The sequence below is a fragment of the Oncorhynchus keta genome, chromosome 27, assembly GCF_023373465.1.
Source record: "Oncorhynchus keta strain PuntledgeMale-10-30-2019 chromosome 27, Oket_V2, whole genome shotgun sequence".
Classification (NCBI taxonomy): Eukaryota; Metazoa; Chordata; class Actinopteri; order Salmoniformes; family Salmonidae; genus Oncorhynchus; species Oncorhynchus keta.
Window position 1 is genome coordinate 2,695,220 of NC_068447.1, and position 13,457 is coordinate 2,708,676.

The following is a 13,457-nucleotide window of genomic DNA, read 5'->3' on the forward strand; positions in this document are numbered from 1 at the left end:
TCTGTCATTGCTCGTCCATATATTATATATTCCTAATTCCTTTACTTAGATTTGTGTGTTGGGTATATGTTGTGAAATTGTTAGATATTAATTGTTAGATACTACTGCACTGTTGGAGCGAGAAGCACAAGCATTTCGCTACACCTGCAATAACATCTGCTAAAAACGTGACCAATAATTGTTGATTTGAACAGTTGATGTTGACATGTGTATTTTACTTGAACTCTGTGAATAATTTATTTGTGCTGCAATCTAAGGTGCAATTAGATTTATCTTCTTAAACTTATCTTCTGCAGCAGAGGTAACTCTGGGTCTTCCTTTCCTGTGGCGTTCCTCATGAGAGACAGTTTCATCATAGTGCTTAATGGTTTTTGCGACTGCACTTGAAGAAACGTTCAAAGTTCTTGACATTTTCTGTATTGACTGACCTTCATGTCTTAAAGTAATGATGGACTGTCGTCTCTCTTTGCTTATTTGAGCTGTTCTTGCCATAAAATTGACTTTATGGTCTTTTACCAAATCTTCTGTATACCACCCCTACCTTGTCACAACAAAACTGATTGGTTCAAATACATTAAGAAGGAAAGAAATTCCACAAATGATCTTTTAACAAGGCTCACCTGTTAATTGAAATGCATTCCAGGTGACTACATCATAAAGCTGGTTGAGAGAATGCCAAGAGTGTGCAACGCTGTCATCAATGCAAATATAAAATATATTTTGATTTGTTTAACACTTTTTTTGGGTTACTACATGATTCCATGTTATTTCATAGTTGTGATGTCTTCACTATTATTCTACAATGTAGAAAATAGTAAAAAAAAAAAAAAATTAATTACCTTGAATGAGTAGGTGTGTCCAAACGTAGTGCCCAGTTTCTTGAGAACAGGGACATCAGCTGCAGGCATCATCTTTCACCAACCTGCTCCTTCAAAGCCACATTTTCTTGCAGCTCAATCAAGTCCATCTGCAGTGATGCAACATCGACCCATCTGAACATCTGTTTTGCGTCTTCTTCTCCTTTTTTGGGGGGTCACATATTTGTGACCAAAAAAGGGTTTCTGAGCAGCAGCAGTTCTCTTCCAACCGTGATGTCATCAAAGCGAGCCTTGACGTTATTCATCAGCTTCTGGATGTAATGAACATCTTTGTCTCCCTGCTTTGAACCAGAAGATCTGGGAAGTGGACAAGTTCTCTCTGGAGATTATGCTTGAAAAGCTCCCGATGTCTTCTGGGAAGCCCAGACTGCTGTTATTGTATCACTGGTCTCCCGTCCCTGCAGCTTAACGTTCAGTTGATTTAAGATGTGATGTAATGTCTGTCAAAAAAATCCAACTGTTTCCATCTTCTCCTCATCTTCCAAAAACTCAGAAGACTGGAGTTGCCTTGTGACTCTTTTGTCCTGAATGTCCCAAACCCTTTGCTGAGCCATCTGACATTGTCGTACAGTAGTAGGTCATTAAAACTAGCAGTGGTCTCGGTCTGAAAGCCTCGTAGCAGGCTGCTACGAGGCTTTCTGACCGAGGCCAATGCTAGTTTTAATTACCTACTACTGTAGGTAAAAAAAAATGGACCAGTTTCATCATCGTTGTCATGACCTCAGAATACTCTTTTCCCAGACCGACACACAGGACAGATTGATGTCAGGTGCTCCTCTTTCAAACGTGCAGGTAGTCCCCTTCCTGTCATGTCTGGACCTCCATCTGTGGTGATGGAGAACACTGACTTCAGATCTCTCCCCCATTTTTGTCAGCATCTTTGATGTCCTCATGGATATCCTGTCCCCTGTGTGTGTGTTTATAGATGTGTTAAGCCCAACAGCTTCTCACATAATCTAAGGGGTCAAATACTTATTTCCCTCATTAAAATGCAAATCAATTTATAACATTTTTGACATGCGTTTTTCTGGATTTTTCTGTTGTTATTCTGTCTCTCACTGTTCAAATAAATCTACGATTAAAATTATAGACGGATCATGTCTTCGTCAGTGGGAAAACGTACAAAATCAGCAGGGGATCAAATACTTTTTCCTCTCACTGTATCTCAACACCGTCCATTTCTATTTGACATACGTTTCAAATGTGCTGTTTAACAAGAAGTACTGAACCTTTCTATTCTCATAGTTTCTACAGATTGTAAATTAAAGATGAAATGTTTTGCTAAAAAATATTATTATTATTATTGATAGATTGACTATGACTTTTCAAATCACCCACTTATTGTTATCTGTAGAGTTAGATCCAGGTCAATGTTGCAATTCCTCAGTCATTCCTGGACCTGTGACCAAAAACAAGCTACATATGGACAGTACCAAAATAAATGATCTAATGATTCTCTTTGCAGGAAAATGTGCAAAGCTGGTAAGGTTGTATCCCCCATATATATAAACACCCCCCTTCCACTTGCCTCTTCCATTTTTGCAATTAGTTGGTTGTAGTTTTTGTTAGCTGGATGTGTGACATAACTTCACAAGTCCTATTTATGATATAATTTACAAAGATTATACTTTTTTTAATTTTATTTTTATTTTATGTTTTTATCAATTAGTATATTTGAGTTTAACCACAACACTAGGAAGAGTCTTGGTGGTTCCAAACTTCTTTGATTTAGGAATGATGGAGGCCACTGTGTTCTTGGGGACCTTCAATGCTGCAGAAATGTTTTGGTAGCCTTCCCTAGATCTGTGCCTCGACACAATCCTGTCTCGAAACTCTACTGACAAGTCCTTCGACCTCATGTCTTGGTTTTTGCTCTGACATACACTGTCAATAATATATAATAATAATAATATATGCCATTTAGCAGACGCTTTTATCCAAAGCGACTTACAGTCATGTGTGCATACATTCTACGTATGGGTGGTCCCGGGGATCGAACCCCACTACCCTGGCGTTACAAGCGCCATGCTCTACCTTATATAGACAGGTGTGTACATTTCCAAATCATGTCCAATCAATTTAATTTACCACAGGTGGACTCTAATCATGTTGTAGAAACATCTCAAGGATGATCAATGGAAACAAGATGCACCTGAGCTCAATATCGAGTCTCATAGTAAAGGATCTGAATACTTATGTAAATTAGGTATTTCTGTTTTGTATTTTTTTTTTATAAATGTTTTTAAACATTTGCAAACATTTCTAAAAACCTATGTTAGCTAAGTCATTGTGGGGTGTTGTGTGTACATTTATGAGGAATATGAATTGTAATCAATTTTAGTATAAGGCTGTAACGTAAGAAAATGTGGAAAAGGGGAAGAGGTCTGAAAACTGTACACATTATGTATAAATATGTACTGTTCCATTTGTACTTACAAACATTTTGTAGTTTTTTGAGGAACAATGCAATGTGTGGTCTGACGGAAACCCTGTCTGGAAATAAAGGCCATTATGAATAAACCTCTACGGTTGGTTTTCTGAACATGGAACAAGTCTAGCCCTTCACTAAAAGGTGATAGAGAGTTTATATTCCGCATTCGTTTTAGTCCAGGACAAGGCTAAATCTGTGTGTTGGACACTCTACAGTATTGACTACATTAAGAGTGGCTGAGAGAGTCAAGGGACCAGACAGTGTGAAGGGACAGGAAGGGGACCAGACAGTGTGAAGGGACAGGAAGGGGACCAGACAGTGTGAAGGGGACCAGAGAGTGTGAAGGGACAGGAAGGGGACCAGACAGTGTGAAGGGGACCAGACAGTGTGAAGGGACAGGAAGGGGACCAGACAGTGTGAAGGGACAGGAAGGGGACCAGACAGTGTGAAGGGACAGGAAGGGGACCAGACAGTGTGAAGGGACAGGAAGGGGACCAGACAGTGTGAAGGGACAGGAAGGGGACCAGACAGTGTGAAGGGACAGGAAGGGGACCAGACAGTGTGAAGGGACAGGAAGGGGACCAGACAGTGTGAAGGGACAGGAAGGGGACCAGACAGTGTGAAGGGACAGGAAGGGGACCAGACAGTGTGAAGGGACAGGAAGGGGACCAGACAGTGTGAAGGGACAGGAAGGGGACCAGACAGTGTGAAGGGACAGGAAGGGGACCAGACAGTGTGAAGGGGACCAGAGAGTGTGAAGGGACAGGAAGGGGACCAGACAGTGTGAAGGGACAGGAAGGGGACCAGACAGTGTGAAGGGGACCAGACAGTGTGAAGGGACAGGAAGGGGACCAGACAGTGTGAAGGGACAGGAAGGGGACCAGACAGTGTGAAGGGACAGGAAGGGGACCAGACAGTGTGAAGGGACAGGAAGGGGACCAGACAGTGTGAAGGGACAGGAAGGGGACCAGACAGTGTGAAGGGACAGGAAGGGGACCAGACAGTGTGAAGGGGACCAGACAGTGACAACTCCAACTGAAGCTGGGCCACTTCCCAGTTCAGTTTACAGAATGTTACTCAGAAGCACCAGGAACAGTGTAAATTAAATGTCTGTTACCTTTTCATTTAACTAGGCAAGTCAGTTAAAGAACACATTCTTATTTACAATGACAGCCTTTACAGGGAACAGTGGGTTAACTGCCTTGTTCAGGGGCAGAACAACATATTTTTACCTCATCAGCTCGGGGATTCAATCTAGCAACCTTTCGGTTACAAGTTCAACGCTCTAACCCCTAGGCTACCTGCCTTCCCTTATCTCACCATAGAGCTGATATGGTCTGGAGTAAATGTTGGCATGATGTTGCCATGGTGTCTACACACACGCTAGCACACACACACACACACGCTAGCACACACACACACACACACACTAGCACACACACACACACACGCTAGCATACACACACACACACATGCTAGCACACACACGCAGCGCACACACACACACACACACGCTAGCGCACACACACACACGCTAGCACACACACACACACGCTAGCGCACACACACACACACACACACGCTAGCACACACACACACACACACACACACACACACACACACACACACACACACACACACACGCTAGCACACACACACAACACCCCTGTATGCGTGCACACACAGTTTTGATAATTGACCCCTGTTGATTTACTTCTGTGTCGACTACATAGCTCTTTCTGACAGTATTAGTGAGTTGTGTTTATTAGTGGGACTGTGTAAACACAGGGAGCCACCGTAACAGGGGCGGCAGGTAGCCTAGTGGTTAGAGTGTTGGACTAGTAACCAGCAGGTAGCCTAGTGGTTAGAGTGTTGGACTAGTAAGAAGGACCAGTATTAGTGAGTGGTTAGAGTGTTGGACCAGTAACCAGCAGGTAGCCTAGTGGTTAGAGTGTTGGACTAGTAACCAGCAAGTAGCCTAGTGGTTAGAGTGTTGGACTAGTAACCAACAGGTAGCCTAGTGGTTAGAGTGTTGGACTAGTAACCAGCAGGTAGCCTAGTGGTTAGAGTGTTGGACTAGTAAAACCAACAGGTAGCCTAGTGGTTAGAGTGTTGGACTAGTAACCAGCAGGTAGACTAGTGGTTAGAGTGTTGGACTAGTAACCAGCAAGTAGCCTAGTGTTAGAGTGTTGGACTAGTAACCAACAGGTAGCCTAGTGGTTAGAGTGTTGGACTAGTAACCAACAGGTAGCCTAGTGGTTAGAGTGTTGGACTAGTAACCAGCAGGTAGCCTAGTGGTTAGAGTGTTGGACTAGTAACCAACAGGTAGCCTAGTGGTTAGAGCGTTGGCCAGTAACCAGCAGGTAGACTAGTGGTTAGAGTGTTGGACTAGTAACCAGCAGGTAGCCTAGTGGTTAGAGTGTTGGACTAGTAACCAGCAGGTAGCCTAGTGGTTAGAGTGTTGGACTAGTAACCAACAGGTAGCCTAGTGGTTAGAGCGTTGGCCAGTAACCAGCAGGTAGACTAGTGGTTAGAGTGTTGGACTAGTAACCAGCAAGTAGCCTAGTGTTTCGAGTGTTGGACTAGTAACCAACAGGTAGCCTAGTGGTTAGAGTGTTGGACTAGTAACCAACAGGTAGCCTAGTGGTTAGAGTGTTGGACTAGTAACCAGCAGGTAGCCTAGTGGTTAGAGCGTTGGCCAGTAACCAGCAGGTAGACTAGTGGTTAGAGTGTTGGACTAGTAACCAGCAAGTAGCCTAGTGTTTCGAGTGTTGGACTAGTAACCAACAGGTAGCCTAGTGGTTAGAGTGTTGGACTAGTAACCAACAGGTAGCCTAGTGGTTAGAGTGTTGGACTAGTAACCAGCAGGTAGCCTAGTGGTTAGAGCGTTGGCCAGTAACCAGCAGGTAGACTAGTGGTTAGAGTGTTGGACTAGTAACCAGCAAGTAGCCTAGTGTTTGGAGTGTTGGACTAGTAACCAACAGGTAGCCTAGTGGTTAGAGTGTTGGACTAGTAACCAACAGGTAGCCTAGTGGTTAGAGTGTTGGACTAGTAACCAGCAGGTAGCCTAGTGGTTAGAGTGTTGGACTAGTAACCAGCAGGTAGCCTAGTGTTTGGAGTGTTGGACTAGTAACCAACTTTAGGTAGCCTAGTGGTTAGAGTGTTGGACTAGTAACCAGCAGGTAGCCTAGTGGTTAGAGTGTTGGACTAGTAACCAGCAGGTAGCCTAGTGGTTAGAGTGTTGGACTAGTAACCAGCAGGTAGCCTAGTGGTTAGAGTGTTGGACTAGTAATCAGAAGGTTGCTGGATCGAATCCCGTAGCTGACAGGGTCAAAAATCTGTAGTTCTGCCCCTTGAACAAGGCAGTTAACCCACTGTTCCCATGTCATTGCTGTCATTGTAAATAAGAATTGGTTCTTAATTGACTTGCCTAATTAAATAAAATGAGAGTATGTGAGTGAGTACCATATACCACCTACAGGTGGTGCCAGAATGGCAAGGCCTTTTAAACTGGAAACAGCCCATCTTTATGGAATAGTGTGGAAACAGCCTATCTTTATGGAATAGTGTCTAAACAGCCTATCTTTATGGAATAGTGTGGAAACAGCCTATCTTTATGGAATAGTGTCTAAACAGCCTATCTTTATGGAATAGTGTGGAAACAGCCTATCTTTATGGAATAGTGTGGAAACAGCCTATCTTTATGGAATAGTGTCTAAACAGCCTATCTTTATGGAATAGTGTGGAAACAGCCTATCTTTATGGAATAGTGTGGAAACAGCCTATCTTTATGGAATAGTGTGGAAACAGCCTATCTTTATGGAATAGTGTCTAAACAGCCTATCTTTATGGAATAGTGTGGAAACAGCCTATCTTTATGGAATAGTGTGGAAACAGCCTATCTTTATGGAATAGTGTGGAAACAGCCTATCTTTATGGAATAGTGTCTAAACAGCCTATCTTTATGGAATAGTGTGGAAACAGCCTATCTTTATGGAATAGTGTGGAAACAGCCTATCTTTATGGAATAGTGTGGAAACAGCCTATCTTTATGGAATAGTGTCTAAACAGCCTATCTTTATGGAATAGTGTGGAAACAGCCTATCTTTATGGAATAGTGTGGAAACAGCCTATCTTTATGGAATAGTGTCTAAACAGCCTATCTTTATGGAATAGTGTCTAAACAGCCTATCTTTATGGAATAGTGTCTAAACAGCCTATCTTTATGGAATAGTGTGGAAACAGCCTATCTTTATGGAATAGTGTCTAAACAGCCTATCTTTATGGAATAGTGTGGAAACAGCCTATCTTTATGGAATAGTGTGGAAACAGCCTATCTTTATGGAATAGTGTGGAAACAGCCTATCTTTATGGAATAGTGTCTAAACAGCCTATCTTTATGGAATAGTGTCTAAACAGCCTATCTTTATGGAATAGTGTGGAAACAGCCTATCTTTATGGAATAGTGTCTAAACAGCCTATCTTTATGGAATAGTGTCTAAACAGCCTATCTTTATGGAATAGTGTCTAAACAGCCTATCTTTATGGAATAGCATGTCACATAAAGCACTTTTCTGATGGTTTGTGTTGATGGTCTCTGGGTTTTTCTTTATATAGGTACAGTAAAATCATTATCACAGTTGAACAAAAAATGTTTAAATAAATAACATTAATAATACTAACTTTAAAGCATTTTGACTGACAATAAGTCAAGTTAAGACCTAGGCATCATCTTCTGTCTAACTACAGACATCTGTTCTCCTCAAACTCCATTTCCCATAAAGCAGCTAACAATTCAATAGCATTTTTATTTGTCTTTTTTTTTAAACATATTTTTCTTGTCCCCCCCCACCTGGGATGGAAAGTCTCTAAGCCCCTCTCCTCCCTGACTGATCGACCAAACCACAGCTCAACCCAATGCCAATCATAGCAGTGAGGTGAGGGAGACAGTGGCCAGGTCAAAGGTGAGAGTTCAAAAGTCAGAATCGGATTAGAGCAGCAGTGTCCAGGCAGTCCGGCAAAAAGGGGGGGGGGACGTTGTCTTTAACGTTGTGTGAACGTTGTGTAAACGTTGGAAAGTAGTCTGACTCACTCCAGTGTCTTATTGCCGAGTTTCTCTTATCTGAGCGCTCTTCCAAAATTAGGACATTTGTCAGGAGAAAGTAAAATATATACAGTTTATATAAAACAAAAAAAAGCAGATTTGTTGTATGAAAACCAAATAACCAGTAGTTGATGCTGAAGCAGCTGTCACCACAAGCATTTAAATACAACGGAAATAAATGTGTCCCAAATGGCACCATAGTCTCCATATAGTGCACTACTTTTGACCGGAGTCCTATGGTCCCTGGTCAAAAGTAGTGCACTACGTAGGGAATAGGGTATCATTTGGGACAGGGTCAGTGTCACCTCCTCCTGTGGAAAAAAAAAACCCTGTGTCTTCCAGTTAACTTGGCTTGTCAAACGGAACCCTTTTACCTATATAGTGCACTATTTTTGACCAGAGCCCTATGTGGGTAGTGCACTATACAGGGAATAGGGTAGCATTTGTGGGTGTCTGTGCAGTCAGGAAATCCATATATGGAATGACGAAGTGATGTCATCGTAAAAAACAAAAACAAAAAAAAAACAACTGTGAAAGGAATTGGCAACCAAAAACATTCTACAGAAAATTCCTACAACAATCATTAGAAAAATCCACAAAAGGAGAAATATTTTCTCCTTTAGTGGTTGTGCAATGGAGAGAGACAGAGGGGGAGTGGATGGAGAGAGACAGAGGGAGGGTGGATGGAGAGAGACAGAGGGGGAGTGGATGGAGAGAGACAGAGGGAGGGTGGATGGAGAGAGACAGAAGTGGGAGTGGATGGAGAGAGACAGAGGGAGGGTGGATGTTTATATAAAGACAAAAAAAAGGGATTTGTGGATGGAAAAGAGATAACAGAGGGAGGGTGGATGGAGAGAGACAGAGGGAGGGTGGATGGAGAGAGACAGAGGGGAGTGGATGGAGAGAGACAGAGGGAGGGTGGATGGAGAGAGACAGAGGGACTTGGGTGGATGGAGAGAGACAGAGGGGAGTGGATGGAGAGAGACAGAGGGAGGGTGGTGGATGGAAATCCAGACATGGGAGGTGGATGGACAAAGACAAAGGGACTGGGTGGATGGCAACCAAAGAGATTCAGAGAAAATTCCTACAACAATGGAGAAAAATCCACAGAGGGAAATATTTTCTCCTTTAGAGTGGATGGAGAGAGACAGAGGGGGAGTGGATGGAGAGAGACAGAGGGAGGGTGGATGGAGAGAGACAGAGGGAGGGTGGATGGAGAGAGACAGAGGGAGGGTGGATGGAGAGAGACAGAGGGGGGTGGATGGAGAGAGACAGAGGGGGTGGATGGAGAGAGACAGAGGGGGGTGGATGGAGAGAGACAGAGGGGGGTGGATGGAGAGAGACAGAGGGGGTGGATGGAGAGAGACAGAGGGGGGTGGATGGAGAGAGACAGAGGGAGGGTGGATGGAGAGAGACAGAGGGAGGGTGGATGGAGAGAGACAGAGGGGGGTGGATGGAGAGAGACAGAGGGGGGTGGATGGAGAGAGACAGAGGGAGGGTGGATGGAGAGAGACAGAGGGGGAGTGGATGGAGAGAGACAGAGGGGGGTGGATGGAGAGAGACAGAGGGAGAGTGGATGGAGAGAGACATGGGGTGGATGGAGAGAGACAGAGAGAGAGGAGTGAAAGAGACAGCGAGGAAGAGCAGAGGGGGAGAGTAGAGAGAGAGAGAGGAGTGAAAGAGCATGAGAGAGTGAGGATGAAGGGAGAGCGAGACTGAGACAGCGGGGCAGAGCAGAGGGAGAGAGAGAGATCAAGAATGTGACAGGGAGAGAGAGGAGTGTGAGTGAAATGTTGTGAACCTATGACTGTGGAGGTGTGGGAGCCTGGGTGAAGCTAGGACTCTGAGGAGGTGTGGGAGCCTGGGTGAGCCTAGGACTCTGAGGGGGTGTGGGAGCCTGGGTGAAGCTAGGACTCTGAGGAGGTGCAGGAGCCTGGGTGAAGCTAGGACTCTGAGGAGGTGCAGGAGCCTGGGTGAAGCTAGGACTCTGAGGAGGTGTGGGAGCCTGGGTGAAGCTAGGACTGAGGAGGTGCAGGAGCCTGGGTGAAGCTAGGACTCTGAGGAGGTGTGGGAGCCTGGGTGAGCCTAGGACTCTGAGGAGGTGTGGGAGCCTGGGTGAGCCTAGGACTCTGAGGAGGTGTGGGAGCCTGGGTGAAGCTAGGACTCTGAGGAGGTGCAGGAGCCTGGGTGAAGCTAGGACTCTGAGGAGGTGCGGGAGCCTGGGTGAACCAGTGATCTGTAGAGAGACGAGTTGAGGAAGCGAGGATAGGAGTCTCTGTGCATTAAGGTATAGATCTGAAGCTGGGCGTCCTCAAAGGTGTAGGGCGTAGGCTCCTGTATCTTCCTGTTAATCACCTCTCTCACCCGGGAGTCCAGACTCACCTGAGAGAGAGAGAGAGAGAGAGAGAGAGAGACAGACAGAGAGACAGACAGAGAGACAGACAGAGAGACAGAAAGAGAGACAGACAGAGAGACAGACAGAGAGACAGACAGAGAGACAGACAGAGAGACAGACAGAGAGATAGACAGAGAGATAGACAGACAGAATGAAGGACAGAGAGGATGGAGGACAGAGATTAGCCATTGACTCTCAATAAACAAAATGTCAAAAAACACTCAAAATACCAGAGAAGAAAGGAAAGAGCATCACCACATCACAGTGAATTTCTAATGGATTTCCAACCCAGTGAGTTTCTATAGTTAGATATTAGATATTATAGTTAGATATTAGAGGGATAAAGGAAGCATAGCGTCTATAACCAATACAATAGTACCTTCCCCCCCAGGACGAGACAGACTAGATGAGTGGTCTCTCACTGAGGATGCAGACAGACTAGATGAGTGGTCTCACTGAGGAGGCAGACAGACTAGATGAGTGGTCTCTCACTGAGGACGAGACAGACTAGATGAGTGGTCTCACTGAGGAGGCAGACAGACTAGATGAGTGGTCTCTCACTGAGGACGAGACAGACTAGATGAGTGGTCTCACTGAGGAGGCAGACAGACTAGATGAGTGGTCTCTCACTGAGGAGGCAGACAGACTAGATGAGTGGTCTCTCACTGAGGAGGCAGACAGACTAGATGAGTGGTCTCTCACTGAGGACGAGACAGAATAGATGAGTGGTCTCACTGAGGAGGCAGACAGACTAGATGAGTGGTCTCTCACTGAGGAGGCAGACAGACTAGATGAGTGGTCTCTCACTGAGGACGAGACAGACTAGATGAGTGGTCTCACTGAGGAGGCAGACAGACTAGATGAGTGGTCTCACTGAGGAGGCAGACAGACTAGATGAGTGGTCTCACTGAGGAGGCAGACAGACTAGATGAGTGGTCTCACTGAGGAGGCAGACAGACTAGATGAGTGGTCTCTCACTGAGGAGGCAGACAAACTAGATGAGTGGTCTCTCACTGAGGAGGCAGACAAACTAGATGAGTGGTCTCTCACTGAGGAGGCAGACAGACTAGATGAGTGGTCTCACACTGGGGAGGCAGACAGACTGATGAGTGGTCTCTCACTGAGGAGGCAGACAGACTAGATGAGTGGTCTCTCACTGAGGAGGCAGACAGACTAGATGAGTGGTCTCACACTGGGGAGGCAGACAGACTGATGAGTGGTCTCTCACTGAGGAGGCAGACAGACTAGATGAGTGGTCTCACTGAGGACGAGACAGACGAGATGAGTGGTCTCTCACTGGGGAGGCAGACAGACTAGGTGAGTGGTCTCTCACTGAGGAGGCAGACATACTAGGTGAGTGGTCTCTCACTGGGGAGGCAGACAAACTTGGTGAGTGGTCTCTCACTGGGGAGGCAGACAAACTAGGTGAGTGGTCTCACACTGGGGAGGCAGACAAACTAGGTGAGTGGTCTCTCACTGGGGAGGCAGACAAACTAGATGAGTGGTCTCTCACTGAGGAGGCAGACATACTAGGTGAGTGGTCTCTCACTGGGGAGGCAGACAAACTAGGTGACTGGTCTCTCACTGAGGAGGCAGACAGACTAGATGAGTGGTCTCTCACTGAGGAGGCAGACATACTAGGTGAGTGGTCTCTCACTGGGGAGGCAGACAAACTAGATGAGTGGTCTCTCACTGAGGAGGCAGACAGACTAGATGAGTGGTCTCACTGAGGAGGCAGACATACTAGGTGAGTGGTCTCTCACTGGGGAGGCAGACAAACTAGATGAGTGGTCTCTCACTGAGGAGGCAGACATACTAGATGAGTGGTCTCTCACTGAGGAGGCTGACAGACTAGTTGAGTGGTCTCACTGAGGAGGCAGACAGACTAGATGAGTGGTCTCTCACTGAGGAGGCAGACAGACTAGATGAGTGGTCTCTCACTGAGGAGGCAGACAGACTAGGTGAGTGGTCTCTCACTGAGGAGGCAGACAGACTAGGTGAGTGGTCTCTCACTGGGGAGGCAGACAGACTAGGTGAGTGGTCTCTCACTGGGGAGGCAGACAGACTAGATGAGTGGTCTCTCACTGAGGAGGCAGACAGACGAGATGAGTGGTCTCACTGAGGAGGCAGACAGACGAGATGAGTGGTCTCTCACTGAGGAGGCAGACGGACTAGATGAGTGGTCTCTCACTGGGGAGGCAGACAAACTAGATGAGTGGTCTCTCACTGGGGAGGCAGACGGACTAGGTGAGTGGTCTCTCACTGGGGAGGCAGACGGACTAGGTGAGTGGTCTCTCACTGGGGAGGCAGACAAACTAGATGAGTGGTCTCTCACTGGGGAGGCAGACGGACTAGGTGAGTGGTCTCTCACTGGGGAGGCAGACGGACTAGATGAGTGGTCTCTCACTGGGGAGGCAGACAAACTAGATGAGTGGTCTCTCACTGGGGAGGCAGACGGACTAGGTGAGTGGTCTCTCACTGGGGAGGCAGACGGACTAGGTGAGTGGTCTCTCACTGGGGAGGCAGACAGACTAGATGAATGGTCTCTCACTGGGGAGGCAGACAGACTAGATGAATGGTCTCTCACTGAGGAGGCAGACAAACTAGATGAGTGGTCTCTCACTGAGGAGGCAGACAGACTAGATGACA

At 46.0% G+C, this 13,457-nt stretch overlaps 1 protein-coding gene and 1 long non-coding RNA gene across 6 annotated transcripts in view; one reads left to right on the forward strand and one right to left on the reverse strand.

The window, feature by feature from the left end:
* The first annotated feature begins 8,991 nt into the window (after positions 1 to 8,991).
* On the forward strand, positions 8,992 to 9,909 carry LOC127912348 (uncharacterized). Of its 3 annotated transcripts, none has more exons than XR_008081972.1 (4): positions 8,992 to 9,162; positions 9,253 to 9,306; positions 9,546 to 9,693; positions 9,813 to 9,909. It is a non-coding gene; the product is annotated as an uncharacterized LOC127912348 (long non-coding RNA). The 3 variants fall into 3 exon arrangements; XR_008081970.1 differs by having other exon boundaries at positions 9,546 to 9,670; positions 9,813 to 9,862; XR_008081971.1 differs by having other exon boundaries at positions 9,278 to 9,306; positions 9,546 to 9,670; positions 9,813 to 9,862.
* A 493-nt stretch (positions 9,910 to 10,402) lies between these two features.
* Positions 10,403 to 13,457, reverse strand: part of LOC127912345 (regulator of G-protein signaling 20-like) — a 133,056-nt gene continuing 130,001 nt past the window's right edge. For 2 of the 3 annotated variants that reach the window (XM_052481269.1, XM_052481270.1), the window contains exon 6: positions 10,596 to 10,795. In XM_052481269.1, coding sequence (XP_052337229.1) covers positions 10,607 to 10,795 — 189 coding nt within the window. In that variant the 3' untranslated portion in view covers positions 10,596 to 10,606. Of the gene's footprint in view, positions 10,796 to 13,457 lie in introns of all 3 variants that reach the window. The other variant, XM_052481271.1, reaches the window with a different exon arrangement.